Source organism: Schistocerca nitens, chromosome 2 (genome assembly GCF_023898315.1).
Source record: "Schistocerca nitens isolate TAMUIC-IGC-003100 chromosome 2, iqSchNite1.1, whole genome shotgun sequence".
Lineage (NCBI taxonomy): Eukaryota > Metazoa > Arthropoda > Insecta > Orthoptera > Acrididae > Schistocerca > Schistocerca nitens.
In genome coordinates, this window is record NC_064615.1 from 469,330,769 (window position 1) to 469,352,507 (window position 21,739).

A 21,739-nucleotide genomic window follows, 5' to 3' on the forward strand; every position below is an offset into this window, starting at 1 on the left:
TTTAGAAGATCTGCACTCATTATTGTCTATTAACTAATAACTTTCTCTATAGTTTGACATAAAATTAAATATAGGAAACATAAAACCAGTAAAGGCAATCAAGATTGTACACATTTCTTCAATCCTTAGGCCCCAGAACTTTTTTTCTCTCTAATCTTGCTACCGCTTTACACGGCGTGCCTTCCTTCCTGCGACAGAATCTATTACTTCATCACTGTTCGTCAAACGTTTTGCTACATGAAAAACCAAAATGCCATTGTCTAATACTGAAAAAGCTGTTAATATGAATAGTACCCAAGAGTGATGTGGTTTCTCGATATGATTACGTCTATTTTGTCACTGTCTGCTAAATAAAACGAAATAGGCCTTTCTAATATTGCAGCAAATATAACACATGCCAAATACGCGACACTGTTTTGACACAAAAGGTCGTTTTTATCTACTTAATTTATATAATTAACATGACAGAATAAATCAAGAAGTGCCAATATCAAATACCTATTAGGCCTATTACAAGCAAAACGTTTTATATTAGGAAATAGTTTTACATTTCATTCATATGCTCGGTTTCTCGAACATGAGATCCAAAAGCAACAGCAGTAGTAAGAAAATTTTATATAAATTTGGAATCGTCATATTCTTCCATATAATTTATGTTATGTCCCCGTTTCGCCTCCTTCCTCGTTCTAACAAACAATCTTGTCATCACTAATTCTGTAACTATTCCTGCCATCGTCAACACTTATTCTCTGGTTAACTTCACTTACCCTACCAGAATCACCGGTTTAGTTATGCCGCGTTTATTCTCGTTATACGCGTTCGTACAACACGTTTTCCGCGCTATCCCGGGAATAAAACTTAAATGGATGCTACCGGGGACTATACAACAGGCGATCTGGCAAAAATTTTCTGCCAAAATTTCATTTTTTTGGATACACCGAGAAGATAATACGTCATCTTTCTTACCTGTTATTCCTGTTAGTCGTTTATTTCCACTCTGGTAATCTGAATCTATGTATTTCACTAGTAACTATAACAACGTTGTCATTCGCACACCAATCAACCACATAAACAAACAGCGATTGGCATTCACGGGTTCAAAATGGCTCTGAGCACTATGGGACTTAACATCTGAGGTCATCAGTCCCCTAGAACTTAGAACCACCCAAACCCAACTAACCTAAGGACATCACACACATCCATGCCCGAGGCAGGATTCGAACCTGCGACCGTAGCAGTCTCGCGGTTCCGGACTGCAGCGCCTAGAACCGCACGGTCACCCCGGCCGACGGCATTCACGGGTCCGGGTTTATTCGGCTCAGCTCTTAGAGTCCTGTCCTCTGCGCGTAATTTTTTTTTTTTTATTTCTTGGTGCAAGGGGATTCCTCTTGTGTACACTATGCACGCATTAAAAAATCAATTTATGATTCGTTCAGAAATCAAATTACAGTGTATTCAAAAATGTTCAGAAACCAACAGGGATGCGATTAAAAATAATATGAACAATCGATAGACCAACGTGCGCTGGATGGTAGGCAGTTTGTAAAAGCTTTTTTCTTCAAGTACATGAATTTGGCGTCCCCTGAAATGTTTTAAACAGTGTTTTTAACATGTGATTAAAAAAACTTTATTTTAAACATGCTAATCCCGAGTAGTATTCAGATGGACAGACAGAGACAGACAGACGAACAAGAAGGCGTCACCAAAACTGTATTAACGGTTTTGTTGGATCCCTAAGAAACTGATGTTTTATTGGTATATTACACATTAAATGTCACTGAATCTTTACTATCTTTTCAGATGAAAGACACCATTGTTTGTACATTCCTTTGAACTGTATGATTACGCAGCTTTTCAATCTCTTGATTTATATGATTAATAAGAGAATTCTTGTAAGTGAACTTCAGCGTAGCTTCCTTCCACAAATGATTAACTTCTTGATCGACCTTTTTTTCGACTTGTCAGCATGCCGTTTAACATATGCCCTTTTTAAAAGTTTCGAAATTCCTTCACCAAAGAAGGCGAAGTAAACAATCCAAAATTCGAGTCAAGAACAGCTGCCAACATGAGTAACTTAGAAATAGATATCCTGGGAGTAGTGAAGCAATTTAAATCACGTAATAAAAGCAAGTCTTCTGGTCCAGATTGCATACTAATTAGGTTGCTTTCAGAGTATGCCGATACAGTGGCTCCATACTCAACAATCATATACAACTGTTCGCTCGACAAAACATCCGTGCCTAAAGACTGGAAAGTTGCACAGGTCACTCCAATATTCCAGAAAAGGCAGCAGTAGTAGTCCACTAAATTTCAGGCCCATATCATTGATGTCAATATACAGCAGGATTTTGGAACATATATTGTGTTCGAACATTATCAATTACATCGAAGAGAACCGTCTACTGACACACACTCAGTACAGAATTATTAAAAAACATCGTTCTTGTGAAACACGAGAAGCTCTTTACATACACAAAATGTTGAGTGCTATTGTCAAGGGATTTTAAGTTGATTCCGTTTTTCTATATGCCCAAAACGCTTTTGACCCTGTACCACAAAAGCGGCTTGCAGTGAAATTTCGTGCTTATGGAAAATAGTCTCAGCTATATGACAGGATTCGTGTTTTCCTTTCAGAAAGGCCACAGTTCATAGTAACTGACGGAAAGTCGTCGAGTAAAACAGATGTGATTTCTGGCGTCCCCAAGGTGGTGTTATAGACCCTCTGCTGTTCCTTATCTAAATAAACAATTTAGGAGATAATCTGAACAGCCATCTTAGGTTGTTTGTAGATGATTCTGTCGTTTATCATCTAGTAAATTAATCAGAGGATCAAAACAAATTGAGCAAATCGATTTAGAAAAGATAGCTTAACTGTACAAAATTGGCAGTTGACCATAAATAAGGAAAAGTGTGAAGTCATTCACATGAGTGCTAAAACGTATCCGTTATACTTCTATTACACGATAAATCAGTCCAATCTAAAGGCCGAAACTTCAACCAGCTACTTAGAAACTACAATTTAAATTGGAAAAAAACACATAGGGAATGTTCTGGGGAAGGCAAAACAAAGACTGCCTTCTGTTGGCAGAACACCTAGAAAATGTAACAGATCTACCAAAGAGACTGCAAACACTGCGCTTGTCCGTCCTCTTTTGGAGTACTGCTGCGCGATATGGGCGGTGTGGGATCCTCATCATACAAGATTGACAGAGTACATCGAAAAAGTTCAAAGAAGGGCAGCACGTTTTGCATGTCTCTGAAATGATACAGGATTTGGGGCGAACATCACTAAAACAAAGGCGTTTTTCTTTGTGGCGGAACCTTCTCACAATATTTCAGTCTCACTCCGAATGCGAAAATATTTTGTTGACGCCGACCTACTTCGGGAGAAACTATCATCACAATGAAATAAAGGAAATCAGAGCTGGCACGGAAAGATATAACCTATGTGATCAAAAGTATCCGGACACCTGGCTGAAAATGACTTACGCGTGGACTCCTCCATCGGTAATTCTGGTTTCAATATGGTGTTGGCAAACCCTTAGCCTTGATGACAGCTTCCACTCTCCCAGGCATTCGTTTAATCAGGCGCTGGCAGGTCATTCTTCACGGAGTGCTGCACTAAGGAGAGGTATCGATGTCAGTTGGTGAGGCCGGGCATGAAGTCAGTGTTCCAAAACATCCCAAAGGTGTTCTATAGGATTCAGGTCAGGACTCTGTGCAGGCCATTCCATTACAGGGATGTTATTGTCGTGTAACCAATCCGCCACAGCCGTGCTTTACGAACAGGTGCTCGATCATGTTGAAGATGCAATCGCCATCCCTGAATTGCTCTTCAACAGTGGGAAGCAATAAGGGGCTTAAAACATCAATGTAGGCCTGTGCTATGATAGTGCCACGCAAAACAACGATGGGTGAAAGCCCCTGCATGAAAAACACGACCGCACCTTAACACCACCGCCTCCGAATTTTACTGTTGGCACTACACATTCTGGCAGATGACGTTCACTGGGCCTTCGTCATAACCACACCCTGCCATCGGATCGCCACTTGTGTACCGTGATTTGTCACTCCACACAACGTTTTTCCGCTGTTCAATCGTCCAATGTCTACGCTCCTTACACCAAGAGAGGCGTCGTTTGGCATTTACCGGCGTGATGTGTGGCTTATGAGCAGCCATTCGTCCATAAAATCCAAGTTTTGTCACCTCCCACCTAATTGTCATAGTACTTGCAGTGGATCCTGATGCAGTTTGGAGTTCCTGTGTAATGGTCTGGATATGTGTCCAATACGACCCTCTACAACGGTCGGCGGTCTCTGTCAGTCAACAGACGAGGTCGGCCTGTACGCTTTTGTGCTGTACGTGTCTCTTCACGTTTCCACTTCACTATCACATCGGAGACAGTGCACCTAGGGATGTTTAGGAGTACTGAAATCTCGCGTACAGACGTATGACACAAGTGACACCCAATCACCCGACCACGTTTGAAGCCCGTGAGTTCGGCGGAGCGTCCCATTCTGCTCTCTCACGATGTCTAATGACTACTGAGGTCGCTGGTATGGAGTACCTGGCAGTACATGGCAGCACCATGCACCTAATATGATAAACGTGTGTTTTTGAGGGTGTCCAGATACTTTTGATCACATAGTGTAGGTGTTCGTTTTTCCGCGCGTTGTTCGAGATTGGAATAACAGAGAACCCTCTGCCAGGCACTTAAGTGTGATTTACAGAGTATAAATGTGGATGCAGATGTAGATGAAATTCATTTTGAACACAATGGCATCGGCTTTATATCCGTTGAGAATATCACGACTGACTCCCAGTGATTTAGACCGGCGCAGCAGAGTACATCCCGAATGAAATCTAGCACTTGTGGGTGGCACTTGTTTCAAATCGGGGAATCCCGGGGCAAGTACACGTGTACTTCAGAGAGGCCATAAAGATTGTCTATGCTCGGGATTAAATATATAAAACAAAATGTTACCTGTCATAATAATGAATAATTTATATCCTCTGATTAAAAGATTGAAGCGAGATTTTCGTCCCATCTTCCCCCCACCCCCCCCCTCCCCCACCTCCCCTATAAATGAGATTTGGTGAGATTTTGCCAGACACACCCCTCGCCCCATTTTCAGCTCACGTAATTAATGGTTGCTCTCTTATTGGCTCGGAGGAGACGAGTATGTTGCTGACGTTGGACAATGCGACCCTGCACTGAGTGCGTTGTTTGCCGTATGTAACATACGCAGCATGCCCACGGAATCTCGTAAATACCCGCCTTGCGCGACTCTCTAGATCCCATTAGTGCCGAGATTTTGGAAGGAGGGCTAAAGATTGCTTTAACTTCGGATATTCTTAATATTATGTTGCCTATTTTTGCTGAAACATTTCCAAAATAGGTATATAAGCAATCATTTTGAAGGCCTCATCCTCTTGCTTGTCCTGCCGTTGGTACGTCTGTAGCGCTCTCTGTACTTGCTGAGATGAACATTCACTGTTTAGGAAGACAGTTTGCAGGTGGTCCACTTCCTTTTGCAGATTATTAGCATCCGACATGGTATGGGCTAGGTGAATCGTTTTTGAACAATCTGATGGTGTTGCCGTGGGGAGTTCTTTGTCTCCCCGGCTGGCCAATCTTTTTATGGAAATTGTAAAACGAACAGCATATCGGCGACTCGTTGATGACACTTTTGTGGTTTGGCCTCATAGTTTGGACAGTCTCCGAGAGTTCCTTCAACATGTGAACTCCAAACATAAAAGATAGTTGCTTGCCGTTTTTAGACGTCTAAGTGCGACTTATGAGAGATGACATTGTGCATTCGGTGTTTCGAAAGCCACCCACACATGTATGTATTTCCGAGCTACTAGTTACCACCATCCAGCATAACCGATGGGCATTCACTGAGCATATACCGTCTCGGAAGCCAATATCTGCAAACGGAACTGGACCACCTGTAAACTATATTCATGAATAAAGATTATTCGTCACAGCCAGTACAAAAAGAGCTGCAGACGTACAAATGACAGAACAAACAAGAGAACGAGGCCTTCAAAACGACCGCTTATATACCGTATATGCGAAATGTTTCAGCAAAAATAGCTAGAATATTAAGGAGACATTAAGTTAAAGCAACATTTTGGCCTCCTTCCAAAATCTCGGCGCTACTGGGATCTGCTAAAGAAGACGTAGAGCTGTGGAAGGTAAATGTTTACAGATTCCGTACTAATGCGACAGATCTTAGGTAGAGAAAGCGACGCGCAATATGCAGGATCGCGTTGTAAAACATCAGCGTCATACTAGCCAACTACAAGCCATAAATCCACATTCACCTAACACAGTATTTCCACTGGTCATTTGATGAAATACAGTGAAACAAAAACTGTGGACCATACGTCAAACTTATGGAACTCCATCACCAGGGAATCAGAGGAAATAGAATATCTTGAGTCCCTTATCAATCGAGACAGTGGTTTCCAGTTAAACTCTGCATAGTATCCTGTCGTAGAAAAACTTCGAGCTTTGCGTAGCCTACATCTTTCTACTATTTTACTGTAAGGAGAAAATCGATTTGATATCGATGAGGCGAGCTTTCAGCACCAAGAGCGCGCAGCGGAGTGCACCGATTAGCAAGCGGAAGCACAATAGCTCATGCAGCGCAGTGCCAACTGGATACACCACGCATGTGCCAGCGGGGTCCTGATACGTGAGCTCTGTGCAATTTCTTTAGTATTCACCTACTGAGAGTCGGGAGACTCTGCGACGAAATATTGTGGCAGCAAGTTGCAGACACCCGGCAGCTCTTCCAAGATTTTATGGAACAAGGCGTTTATCGTTGCAACGAGACCTTTTCACGAAATTTCAATCACCAGTCTTCTCCTCTGAATGCGAAAATGTTTTGCTGCCTCCCACCTGCATGGAGAGAAACGACCATCGTAACGAAATAAGAGAAATCAAGCTTACACGCATAGGGTTAGGTGTTCAATTCCGCTACATCTATTCGAGAGTGGAACTATGGTAAGAGGTGGTTCTTTCAACCCTCTGCCAAACACTCAAGTGTGAATTGCAGAATACGATAATCATGTGGATATAGAGGTAGCTGAAACAAAAATTGGTTTCAGTCAATGAATGGCGCATTGCTTTAGCATAACGTTCGAGAACTACAGTTCAGAAAAATATTGCCTTCGGAAAACATATGTCAAAAAATTTGAAAAGTACGTGTGTCATGAAATTAGTTTCAGAATTTAATTTACACAAAATAAAATCGAAACGTGCACTCATAATCACCAATATTTCATCAAACACGACTGTGAACACTAGTCTGCAAACTATGGCTGTACGAGCATGTAGATGAGGGGAATGCTGTTCCTTTTAGTCCTTTCCTTTTGAGTACCAGCGTACTTTTTAGGGTCTCTCTCAGTCTTGCCTTAGTCAACTTCCTGTGGTTTGCCAGCTCTACCTGCGGACTCGTTCCAGGCTACTTTGTTTTTTGAAAGATAACTGTGAAATCTAGAAATTGGTGTACAATGTGTATTCAGACAGTAGTGAGGACTTCGTAGTTCTGTTTGTTGTATTAGTTCGATCCGCAAATTTTTTTGTTGTCGTGTTTGTGAACGTGTCAGAGAAGTACTGAAATATATGAAGTGTATTAACTCTGAAGTTGGTCGATAAGCTCCGTAGTTCCGAATCGGTGGACGTCGGGAGACTGCAGTTGGTAGTCACCAGATTTTTACTGCAGCCGACGTTACCCAACAGATAGTGCTGTCAGGTAGCTACTGTTGGCTGCAGCGTAACAGTGTTGTACTTCACTCTATAGTCTGTTAACACCGAGAAGAACGAGGGCTCATTATAGTAGAGGCGGCGTAAGTTGATTTCTGACAGTTGCAGTAGCTTCGCTGAATTTCCTTACCCTTCCGTCGGGCGCGACTGTTCAAATTGATACACGTCGATATTTGCTGTAAATTATTTGTCAGCAATTGGCAGCACTGGCGCCTTCCCGCTAGTAGCTTCCCTTCTCCGACCACTTTCCATTGTTGTGTGCTCCAGTATTAACGCGACTGCTCTGTTGTCGAGATATTTGCTGATTGCTCAGTTTGATATACCGCGCCTGTTCCCGTTACATTTCAACAAGTAGTTTCTTTGATTATCATCATAACTTAGTAAGTAGTAGAAAGCTAATTTAGAATGCAAAATGCACTTATATACTTTTAGGAGCGTTCAGCCGTCTTTTACAGTTGTCTGAATATCAAGTATCAAATTGATACACCGCGCCCGATTGCGTTTTCTATAGGAATTTTATGATTTTAGGTGGTATGTACTTCATGATGGCAAGCTACAGTAAGACATATAACCTCCTCGACACAAATCATGTTGCAGAAGTCCACAAGATGCTATTCGAAGAGGATGATAATAAATTTCAAGAGGATTTTGAAGACGAAGTGGACACAGATAGTGATGACATAGTTGAAGTCCGGCCGTAAGATTCAGAAACAGAGGAAGACGACAGTGAAGATGAAGAGGAAGTACTTGATGTAAACGGCCATAACTATATTGGAATGGACAAAGAGACAAAATGGAATGAAGTTCCACCGTCGCACAGAGTACGATTCAGGGCTCTCAATATTATTCGGAAGTTACCTGGACCTACTGGTGTGGCAAAAGCAGCGAGAACGCCTTTGGAATGCTGGAATTGCCTCATAGAGATGAAATTTTGTCTGTTATAGTTTTGTGTACAAATCAGTACATGGAGAGCGTCAAAGCTTCATTCCAGCGTGAGAGAGACGTAAAACAAATAGACATTACTGAACTGAAGGCCTTCATCGGTCTCTTATTTTTAGCTGGAGTAACAAAAGTAAGAGATAGAGCTTAGAGGATATATGGGGAACTGATGGGTATGACATTGAGAAATTTCGTCTCGTAATCAATATAAAACGTTTCAAATTCAGTGTCTTAGATTTGACAATCGTGCAACTCGCGAAGAAAGGAGACGATTAGACCAGATAACAGAGATTCGGGAAATGTTTTCTGTATTTGTACATAACTGGCAGTAATCCTATACCCTCGGAGACAATGTTACAGTAGATGAGAAACTAGAAGGTGCAGTTTTCGCCAATATATACCTAGCAAACCAAACAAATATGGGATTAAGATATATGCTCTTGTGGATTCCCAAGTATTTTACCTGTATAATTTGGAAATATACTCTGGGTTGCAACCAGAACGATTATATCACGTAAGCAATAAACCTTCCAATGTTGTTCTGTGACTGTGTGAATCTATTTACCAGTCAGGTCGAAATGTGACCGCAGACAACTGGTTTACTAGTACTGGCTCGATAGAAGAGTTACGAAGGAGAAATCTTTCTTTTGATGGAACTATGAAGAAAGACAGGCGTGAGATTCCTCCGGAGTTTTTGCTACCAATAAAGGAAGGACTGCCAACAGTTCACTTTTTGGGTTCAAGAAAGGATGTACTGTAGTTTCCTAAGTTCTTAGAAAGGGGAAGTGCGTGATCCTAGCATCAAGTTTGCATGACGATAATTCAGTAGATGCTGACAGTGGAGATCAATAAAAGCCATAGATTGTAACAATTTATAATAGCAGTGGAGTCGACACTACAGATAAGTTGACCTCTTCGTACAATGTTACAACAAACGTGCGCCATTGGCCCACGGTTATATTTTTTGCAGTGATCAATATGAGTGGAATCAATGCACAAGTAATCTATTGTGGCAACCATGAGAACTGTATCAGAAGAAAAGGATTGCTGAAATAACTATCTTACACATTAGTTCTACCTCACTTGGTTCGAAGAAGTTTGGACACCACAGAAGTTCACAGGGATCTTCAACTGAGGCTACAACATTATAGGCCAACGTGTGAAGATGAAGCATAAGACGAAAGCAGAAAAGGAGAAAAAACAACTGCAATCAAGAGGAAAAGGTATAATACCTGCACAGTAAAAAAAGAGTGACAAAATAATGTTGCAAAATGTGTCAAAAACCAATCTGTTTGATGCACATTGAACTTTTTTTGTTCTGACTGTGGTAAACATCCTCGTATGTTACCACAGTCCAAAAGTGACGATAACACAACTGAATAAGTAATGGCACCATTGTTATTGTGTTACAATGTCATCTTTGCCTTTCTGTAAAGATATTTGTCATTTATAACGAGCTTAATTAGTGAAATGTAATAAAGAAGTGATAAAAAGGCGATGTTATCATTTGCTACCCAAGTCCAACACTGACGAAAATAAATCTGAATGAAAACTATTTCCATTGCTGTTGGCCTCTTTTGTCTACTCTGTCTTTCTTTAAAGATATTTTTAATTTATTGTGTGTTTTGTTAATGAAATTCAATAAATAATCAGGTGAATAAGCGACATGATAAATTTGATACACCGTCCCCGATCTCGTTGCGAAAAACACCGGGCCCACAGAAGGTTAACCAATAACGTTACGCAATTTTGTAAACATCTTACGACATCGCCACAATGTTGCCCGCGCTCTGTAGACTGTTTCCGCCTGCGGCTGTTAGTGCTTCGCAGTTGAAAGTGGGCAACAGCGCTGCAAGCTGGCAGGGATCTTCTTAGACTGTCTCGATTATAGTTCTGAGTCTACGTCTGCATCTACATGCATAGCTGTTCACAACCCCACAAGTTACAGCAGTCCACTCACCCCACCGCCGCCCCATACCAAATGTTCAAATGTGTGTGAAATCTTATGGGACTTAACTGCTAAGGTTATCAGTCCCTAAGCTTGCACACTACTTAACCTAAATTATCCTAAGGACAAACACACACAACCATGCCCGAGGGAGGGCTCGAACCTCCGCCGGGATCAGCCGCACAGTCCCTGACTGCAGCGCCGTCTCGCTCGGCTAATCCCGCGCGGCGCCCCATACCGAACCCAGGGTTATTGTGCGGTTTGGCCCCAGTGGACCCCGCTCCCGGGAACGTCTCACACCAGACGAGTGTTTGCGTGGTAGAGTAATTTTGGTGTACGCGTACGTGGAGATAGTGTTTGCCCAGCAATCGCCGACAGAGTAACTGAGATGGAATAAGAGGAACCAGCCCGCATTCGCCGAGGCAGATGGAAAGCCGCCTTAAAAACCATCCACAGACGGGCCAACACACCGAACCTCGACACTAATCCGCCCCGTCTCCGGCCATCCTGATTTAGGTTTTCCGTGATTTCCCTAAATCGCTTCAGGCAAATGCCGGGATGGTTCCTTTGAAAGGGCACGGCCGATTTCCTTCCCCATCCTTCCCTCACCCGAGCTTGCGCTCCGTCTCTAATGACCTCGTTGTCGACGGGACGTTAAACACTAATCTCCTCCTCCTCTAATCCGCCGGGCGGATTCGTGCTGGGGGCGGCACGCCTTCCTGCCTGGAAAGCAGTACGTTAGACAGCACAGCTAACTGGGTGGGCTTATGCACTTTACATTTGTCTCAAGTGTAGAAGTATCTGTTCTCTGGACCTGCTGACATATCAGGTATCTGTTGAATGGTTAACTGACATGACCCCGAAATCATAGAATAAGGAAAATTGTAAATTGCTGACGGGACGTAGTAACGGAAATAAGAATAATATAGTGTAACTTTGAAATGGGTTCAGTAAACCAAAACTATATACTATAGAATTGGGAAACAAAAAAGATCCGTATTGGTCAGATCATATGAGCAAAAATATTAGTGAGTACAGTGTGCAATTATACAGGGTGAACATTAATAAAACCGACGAAATACGGGGACGTATTCGTGACTGGAAATGGAGGAAAAAAGTCCTATGAACATCTGTACGGAAATGGACAGTGTGTGTACGACGACAACAAATCGTCCTAGAATACAGTTCAGAACTCTGTCGCATCTACCTCAAAACATACGTTCAAAGTGGCCTCCAAGGGATGCAGTGTCAAGTGGGGTACACATAATCGTAATTTGGCTTACATCATGTTGGCGGCCCACCTGCCTGGAGCCTGTTCGTCTCAGTATCTTCTAGAACCCGGTCCTCCAAATCTGGCGGACGCACAGTCCGCAGCCTCCCTGCACGTTCGTTTGTCTGTAAGGAGCCATGATGACACAAACGCTAGAAATGGGCTTTAAATGTTGCGTGATGGGGTTGGTGTCCATGAGGGTACTTGTTTAGATGCTGCCTCTCGACCGTTTCCATCTGACTGCTTGTATACAAACACCATCTCGGTTTGCTCTCCATATGAATACCGGACGATTCTGCTGCTTGCAGTTAGCTGCGTCAATTACATAGCCTGAAACACACAAGGATCACACGGCACATGGTCGAGGAAGTGTCATTCGTCAGCGTCATCTACCGTGGCAACGATGCATTTCGGAGTACATCTTCGTAGGATCTTTCTTCGTCTATTCCCGGTCAGTAAGCCGCCCCTGCAGTTTGTCGGTTTTATTAATGTTCACCGTGTATATGTAAATCCCTGCAGAGAGTGATCAAAGGCAAACTTTGGGACGAAATTATTGGAAGAAGGGAGGAGTGTTGGCCGGCCGGTGTGACTGAGCGGTTCTAGGCGCTACAGTCTGGAACCGCGCGACCGCTACGGTCGCTGGTTCGAATCCTGCCTCGGGTATGGATGTGTGTGATGTCCTTAGGTTAGTTATATTTAAGTAGTTGTAAGTTCTAGGGGACTGATGACCTCTCAGATGTTAAGTCCCATAGTTCTCAGAGCCATTTGAACAATTTGAGGAGTGTTGCGCCGCAGAAAAAATTCAGTGTATAAGCCTAATTTTTTTAAAGTTCTACCACACAAGCTCAGAGCGGAGGAAGCCAGCTCGGGGTCAGTGTGCCAATTGGAATGTCCACACGGCGTACTGTCCATGTAGCGGAAGGCAGGGTACCATGTGAGCATTGCCACACAATCTCCCAACGAGGGTAGCAAAAGGGTAAACGCCACAATGCGACGTAGCGGGGCAGTATTACGTAGCACTCTCTAGCTTGAAGCGCCAGAGCGCCACTGCAATAGTCAAACGTTGCTGAAAGTCCCGAGTTCGGCGAGCCAGAATAATTATTGAACAACCACACGCAGAGGCAAGTAACACTGGCGAGACCAATAATCGCGGGCCGTCGACCCCCGGTAGCCGTGTGGTCAGTGCGGCAGAATGTCAATCCTACGGGCCCAGGTTCGATTTCCGGCTGGGTCGGAGATTTTCTCCCCTCAGGGACTGGGTGTTGTGTAGTCCTAATTATCATTATTTCATCCCCATCGACGCGCAAGTCGCCGAAGTGGAGTCAGATCGAAAGATTTGCACCCGGCGAACATTTATTTATAGTTATCGAGGGCCAGTTCGATCATGCACCCGGAGCCACCGGGTCATGGCTCTTCAAATGATGGAGCTTTCGGAGGTCAAAGAAACATCCGGTCGTGCCACCATTCTGTACGTGTTGCCAGAAGAGATAGAATGATGATCTATTGAGTTTGAGTGAAACCACTACAAGCTGACTAATGATGGTCCGCTTGCTATTCGCTTGCTGACTTCAACATTGATATGTATCCAAACCTGATGAAAACCATAGCCACGGTCTGATGTTGCTGCCTACTATAGGACATCGCAGATGAGGGGAAGACTGGCATGCGGCCAGCACCCTTCCCATTGACAGTCAACTGCGGATGATCTGCAAACTGCCATCTGCACACTGTCCAGGTGTGACGCATTTGCACAGGCACCTGGCCAACACGTGAACATCTACTGCAGTCTTGGTCAAACCACAGTGGTCGACCAAGGCCTAGTCCTCACAACAACCGACGTCCTCACAACAACCGACGTCCTCACAACAACCGACGACCTGGACCACACAGTCGGCTATCCTCGCCTGAGCGCATGACGTGGTGTGTGTGTGACAGCGCTGAGGTGTAAGGGCCGCGCTGTACCGCAGAAACAGGGATGGGCGGCGTTCAACTGTCCCCACTGCCGCCTCCACAACACGGCTGCCGCTCATTGAGCTGCAGCTCCGATCTGACAGTTCACTGACGGGGCTCAGAAGCAACTCATTGCAGCTGGCGCTGATGCCCGACCGCAGTCTGACACACTCAGACAGCCTTATAACCCTGTTACTTATCTAGGCAGACACACGTTATTACAGATACCCCTGTGTCACTAATGCATCTGTGCGTAGTGTGGACCACCCTTCCACACTCCGTGCTCGGCCTCCTGCACATAAAGTGACCCCAACTCACTCGGTCGCAACATATGTCTGCAATGTCGTACACGATGGCTTGTCTTGCCGCTGTAAAACCTATATCACTATTGTTTGACTATTGTGTGCTAGAGCTTATGCAGTTACAAAGCCAGTTAATTCCTATATTAGCGCCGATAATATGAAATACACTTCGACATAATCATCAGTCCCAAGAACAAATGGCTCCCGAAGTTCAGGACACGATTAAAAACTGATTACTATAATGCTATTATCACAGTCTGAGGGAAGCCGTCATTAGTTATGTGATCTACACGTCTAATCTTCAATATTGTTCTGAAGCACCACATTTCGAAAGCTTCTATTCTCTTCTTGTCTAAATTATTTATCGTCCACGTTTCAATTCCGTACATGGCTACACTCTATACAAATACTTTCAGAAACGACTTCCTGTCACTTAAATCTAAACTCGATGTTAACAAATTTCTCTTCTTCAGAAACGCTTTCCTTGCCATTGCCAGTCTACATTTTATATCCTCTCTACTTCGACCATCATCAGTTATTTTGCTCCCCAAATAGCAAAACTCATTTACTACTTTAAGCGTCTCATTTCTTAATCTGATTCCCTCAGCATCACCCGATTTAATTCGACTACATTCCATTATCCTCGTTTTGCTTTTGTTGATGTTCATCTTATATCGTAACGTTGGGTTAGCAGCGGCCAAAGAAGACATCTGTTTTATACCGCTTGGAGCACGGCTTGGTGACCAGTATTTGAAAGACGGGTTAAATGTACTGGTGTATCTACACAGTTAAAAGCCGCTCTGACCACTGGACAGGAACTCTTTCGAAATTTTGGTGAATTTAAGAACTGCTCTCGGAAGTTTGTAAGGCACCTGATGATCCTTAGTTACTTAACTATAGCTTGCTCTTAGGCTGCTAGGAATTAAAGTTGCGATTGTGTATTACTGTGGCCTGCTTCGAGAGCACGCTCAGCAAATGAGAACTCCTGACCTGTTACTTAGTTCAGCTCAATAATTTCACCCGTTAACTTTTTCTCGGCTGCGTCTGATAATGACGCTTTCTAAGAACGCAGATTTAACAGAAGCAGCAATGAAAGTTCCCCATATAAGTCTTTTTGGATCAAAGAATATTCCCGAACCATAGAGAACGAAACTTTTGGCAAGTTACCGAAGAGTAGAATCACGGAAGGAATACCTCTCTTGTATGTCTGTCTCGGTCTCACATTTTGTAACTACTCTAACCTAAGAGATACATGATGAATGGTACCGATCCTGGAAAACCTCTCAGATGACGAGAGCACAAAACTTTGCAAAGATTCAACCACTCATTCCTAAGATAACATGGAAATCAAGGTTAAAAATTTCACAGCTTCATACAATAGCAAGTTTAAACCTCACTAATTTTCGAAGCCTATCTTTCGCGACTGGGAGTCAAACTCGCCCACTGTTTTGTTTTGTTTTGTTTTAGGGCGCAAAAACAGCTGGGTTTATACGCACCCAAGTCAAAACTATAGAATACGAACAGAGAGAGGAGGAAAATAACTATACGTCAGTCCCAATGGACAGAATAGGAGACAGCTAAAAACAGGCACGTAGAGAAAGGGCTAAAAAAACCATATAAAAATGGAGGTCCAAAACTAAAAATTAAATGGCCTTCGCCACATTGCTTCTGCTGATAAAAAGTAAAACATGGTCGACAACCCCCGCGTTATTCGCTAAAACGACTGATAAATCAGACGGCAAACCCAAGCTGGAACGTAAATTGTTAAAAAAAAAACGGTATTCCAGCAGGAAGTGGCGAACAGTTAAAATTTGGGCGCAATGCGTACAAAGTGGCGGGGTAGTGCTACTGAGCAAATGACGATGGCTAAAAGGGCAGTGCCCAATACGCAGTATCACGGACCCTGTCTGACAGCCAGGATCGGTACCATTCATCATGTATCTCTTAGGTTAGAGTAGTTACAAAATGTGAGACCGAGACAGACATACAAGAGACAGACACTAATCTCTAAATTCCAAGGTGTGAAGACTTCGAGCAACAGAAACTGCATTACGTGATTGCCGAAGGAAGAAATCGCCTGCATTCACTCTTGTAATTGGTTATTTGTCCACAGTGTTCATCCCTAGACCTATTATTTTTTACCTCCAATGATGAATACCATAAAACTTACTAGTAGAGAAATACGACTGCCAGTTATTAAAATCATCAGCATTAAACTGTTATAACATACAAAAAAGAAAAACTAATAATAACAATCCTTACGTATTTCTTTCATTTGGAGCGATAATAGGTAATTAACAAAGAGTAAGATGAATCGAAACTTAAATGTAATCATAACAGATGAATACGTAATTTGTAAACGTATTAAATAACAATGTGATTTGTTAAATAGTTAGACAGCTAGAAGCTAAATAAATACAACAAATAAATAAAAAATTGAGTTCCTTTTAACACTCATTATTACGAAATTATGTTGACTGCTAATTAATAATCGATAATTAATGCTTTTCATATTACACACTGTCGGAAGACTCTCTATAACCCACATATCATTTTTAGACTCTGCAAATACGAGACTGCGGAAATTTAACTGCAGTAATTTTACTGATTCATTTTAAGGAGGTCAGATATGCAGGCTTCTGTACAATAAGCTTCCTTTGTGACAGAAGGAAATTTCTATGGGAGTGCATAAACACCTTCAACATTATGAATCGTAGGCGCTTTCTACTCCTGGAGTGAAATGTTATCCAGGTGTAACATTTCTTAAAAGATGGCCAAAGCGATGACTAACCTTGGCTACGAAAGACGCTGGACCATACACGATTAGATTTTTGTAATAGAGAGATGAATAAAGCCGGCCGCTGGTGGCCGAGCGGTTCTGGCGCTACAGTCTGGTACCGCGCGACCGCTACGGTCGCAGGTTCGAATCCTGCCTCGGGCATGGATGTTTGTGTTGTCCTTAGGTTAGTTAGGTTTAAGTAGTTCTAAGTTCTAGGGGACTTATGACCTCAGCAGTTGAGTCCCATAGTGCTCAGAACCATTTGAACCATTTTTAGATGAATAAAATCCAAAGTTGAAACAATCAAAACACACTAAATGGCCTTTAGCATCAATGATAGTACTCTCGCCTGTGCTAAAATGTCAAAATGATAAATATTTGTCTGTACTGAGAGATCCAAAATATGAACTGAACTCAATAGTGGAATTTACGAAAGCTTTAATTTCAAATGATGAATTTTATACCTTTGTTTCTCAATTAATAATGACATCTGTAAGTTATTTGGATGCTTTTGATAATCGTGTATAAAAAGATGTAACTGTATACGTGGCTGGAAATTGGTTACATATTTACAGGAAACTGTTTTGTCTCAAAATTGTCAACGATATAACAAAAATTTATTGTCTTAGTTGTTAATGATCTCAGATAAAGGCAAATCAGAGAAGTATCCGGATGGGAGTGCTGTATTCATGCGTTTGTCGCATAAGTAGCTTTTAAGACCGATGGGGAATAACACTCAGGCCATTATTATTGTTCCCGTTCTTTACTGAAGCAGCGCTCCTTTAACACGGTACTTCTGGTACCAATATTTGTACAACGGTGAATACTATTCGAAGTTCACGCCTTTCTACTGCACGAAATTCATACAAAAAATTGTCAAAGAACAAACAAATAAATCAATGTGTTGTGCCAAGTACATGTAATAAAACAGTACGTTTCAGCAGGATGAAATTCTGGTATCTTCACACTTCCTATGCAAATTTTCAGTCGCACAATGAGCATAATACGACTTTATTGCTAGCCACAGCAGCAAATCGAATACATCATCAGACGTTTTTCACTGTCAGTATGCCTCCGTTGTACACAGCAAGTACAAATCGTCTCTTTGATTAGTGAGTCACACTGTCAGGTAAACCTTACACCTGGTCATGGGATCATGAGCTTCTTTTAAAAATGTGCAGCATTGCGTCTTCTGTCATTGTTCACTCTTATAAATGCATTTCTTTGAAAATACACGACCATCAGGGATGCCAACACTGAGTGTTCATTTACTGTGAGTACGCCACAATTACAGCTTATCTAACATACGTACTACAATCCCTGTTACATAATTATACAAGATGTTACAACTCTGCGCTCCAGAGGAGACGTATTAACTAAACTATGTATGCGCACTCCATTGTCACAGATGTTTATTCTGGTGCAAGGAAATATCATAAAAAGATAACTCGTGTTCGCCGGAATAATTGAATTGTTTCTATAAAACAAGTTAAGAAAACAACGATAAAAACTGCCACAAATATTTTGTTTGGTTACTGTTCTCTTACAGCATAATCCACATTTCTGTTTACCTTAGTGTACCGGTACTTGGTCCGGAATAATTGAATTGTTTCTATAAAACAAGTTAAGAAAACAACGATAAAAACTGCCACAAATATTTTGTTTGGTTACTGTTCTCTTACAGCATAATCCACATTTCTGTTTACCTTAGTGTACCGGTACTTGGTCTAAGTTCGTGCACTATAGGCCTCTCTCTCTTATATCGTATTGATATTTTACATTTCAGATCACTTCCATTTCATCTAGAAAAACCATTCTTACTCATATGCAATAACAAGCGAAAACGAATAAACTGTGGATGTGCTATTTGCAGCTTGGACGTCATCAGTATTTTTTCACAGTGAACTGGACATGCGCCGTAATGAATAAAAAAGCTTTTCCCTCAACAATATTTACAGACAAATGCCAATGGAATTACTTCCAGTTGTTCGAATTAAGAAGTAAGATCAAGGTATGATTTAATCATAAGGTGAAAATTCAACAAGAAACGTTTACTTCTCATCCATTCAATGGTTTCCATGACTCATTATACATAACTACCCGTTTTTAAAATTTTTCAGTGGCACAAAATGAGGTTTTGCTTGAAAACAGAATCACCTCTATGGGCAAATGAGAAAAAGAGTATACCAACAATTGAACATATTTCGTGTTCATTTCACTGTGACCTTATTGACATGTTAACGTCAGTAAACAGCGCAAACGTATGTTGTTACTACTGACGCTCGAGAGTATCGTCACTGATGGGAATTCTAATGGCAGTATTGCACCAGCGGAAAACCAATTTAGCTTAAAATTGTGCTGATTCACAATAATTGTGTGAAATGTAATCACGAGTTTAATCTCAGACCACTGACAAATGTAACGGTGCAGTATGAGAAAGTATTTCTCTTAAATTACTCATTTTAGTGCACATTTCTTTCGCGAATACCTTTCAGAAATAAGACATTCAGGATTGAAATAGTATGTTTTTCTTTGGGAACAGCATTGAACCTCCTACTCGAGTATGAATAGACACATACATCTGTCATTAAACGTCACGGGTACCCCTCGAAATACACGAACTTATCAATGAAAGAAGAAAATTCTGGAATGTAGGGATCAGATGAAAAACTAGCAGTGCAGTTATTTTAGTAAATTCAACAACAGGGACAGGAAACAAAGTCACAGTGAATGAGAGTGACATCTAAACAGGTTGTACAAGAGAAAGTCGTAGAAAAAACTGATTCTATTTGTCAGAAGAAAGAGTAGATGGATGATAGACACTTAAAAATATGTGTTCTGTACAAAAGATATTATGCATTTTCACAGAACAGGACTAAAACGGCTGAACTTAAAGGGATGTATGCTCCAGCAATGGGGTCAGAGTGTGGTGGAACAAGGAATCATTTCCCTATGAAAGAAACAGCAGTAATTATGAAACACCTTAAAAGATACTAAAATTAAAGGGAAGACTGAAAGCCAGAAGGCTGATGTCAAAATCTAGAAGGTAGGAGATTTATAATCAAACACCCAGCAAAATATCATCTCTACGCCGCTAAACAAGGCAAGAGCAAATTAATGTCAGAACTGCCAGCTAATCGTGACATCGGTTGGACGCTAGACGACTGGAAAACCATGGCCTCGTCAGATGTGTCCCGATTTCAGATGGTAAGAGCTAATGGTATGGTTCGAGTGTGGCGCAGACTCCAAGTTGTCAACAAGGCACTGTGCTATCTGGTGGCCGCTCCATAATGCTGTGGGCTATGTTTACATGGAATGGACTGGGACCTATGGTCCAACTGAACCGATCATTGACTAGAAATGGCTATTTTCGCCTACTTGGGGACCATTTACAGTCGTTCATGGCCTTCATGTTCCCACACAACGAAGGAATTTTTATAGATAACAATGCGCCACAATTGTTCGCGATTGGTTTGAAGAAGATTCTGGACAGACCCCCCAGCGAATGATTTGTCACCCATATAGCCCATAATGAATCCCATCGAATATTTATGGGACATAATCGAGAGGCTAGTTTGTGCACAAAATCCTGCACCGGCAACACTTTCGGAATTATGAACGGCTATAAAGGCAGTACGGCTCAGTATTTCTGCAGGGAACTCCCAACGACTTGTTGAGTCCATGCACGTCAAGCTGCTGCTCTAAGTAGGGCGAAAGGAGGTCCGACACGATGTTGGCAGGTATCCCTTGACTTTTGTCATCTCAGTGTTTGTTACTGTAACAGATATGCAGAGACGAACGGTGAAGAACAGGTTGAAACACATGGATGACTCTTGATAAAACGGGAAATATTATACACGAGGCCGGTCACGGTGGACGAGCGGTTCTAGGTGCTTCAGTCTGGAACCGCGCGACGCAGGTTCGAATCCTGTCTCGGGCATGGATGTGTGTGATGTCCTTAGGTTAGATTTAAGTAGCTAAGTTCTAGGGGATTGATGACCTCAGATGTTAAGTCCCATAGTGCTCAGAGCCATTTGAACCATTATACACAAAATATACTGTACCATGAGACATAATCCTATGTACACATTAGGGAGCAATGAAAATGATTTGTTACGTAAATATTGTCCCCTTATGATCAATCTGCAAAACGAGTTATGATGTAGCCAACTGAAATCTTTATTTTCCCTTTTACTGCTCTACCCGTTTGACGAAGTCTTCATTGCGACCAGCTCCATTTAGATTACAACCTTACTACTCTCGTTTTGCTGCAGCTGGACGGACAGTTCCTTCTTGCAGATTCTAGAGGAAAGAATCTTATTTTAGGTTCCACAGTCGATAAACCTTACAAATTTAGCGATGTGGATGAGTTATAACCTGATAATCTTTAAACTATTCCATTACAGGAAGAAAGCGAAGCGGAATCCGATTGACGAGCGTACCTTCGGACGCCATGGTGCGATGAGCCTCTGAGCTTGCAAGATGAACTGAACAGTGGGGAGCCAGAACTGAAGACCAACATCCAGTGGCAGAGCAAAGTGGCGCGCTCGTCTCTAATCTCTAGAAATGATTTGCAAGGGTCTGTTCTCTTCCGTTGAACATTACTCCTTAAGTCGTCGCCATAAATAACCGGGATCACAGCCCGTCAGCCACGGCCTAGACAGATATGCACAAACGCGGGCGACTTCGCACCCTTCTCTAGTGATGAAACGCCTTGCCAAGTGGAGCACTGCCTAAGACATTGGGCTCTCTTTGGGAATAGCAGGGTTCAAA

The 21,739-nt window shown here is 42.2% G+C and overlaps 1 protein-coding gene across 1 annotated transcript in view; it reads right to left on the reverse strand.

The window, feature by feature from the left end:
• Positions 1-21,476, reverse strand: part of LOC126234445 (sialin-like) — a 113,649-nt gene extending 92,173 nt beyond the window's left edge. The window contains exon 1 of the mRNA XM_049943139.1: positions 21,409-21,476. Within this exon, the coding sequence (XP_049799096.1) occupies positions 21,409-21,421 (13 nt within the window). The 5' untranslated portion in view covers positions 21,422-21,476. The remainder of the gene's footprint in view (positions 1-21,408) is intronic.
• Positions 21,477-21,739: the final 263 nt, after the last annotated feature.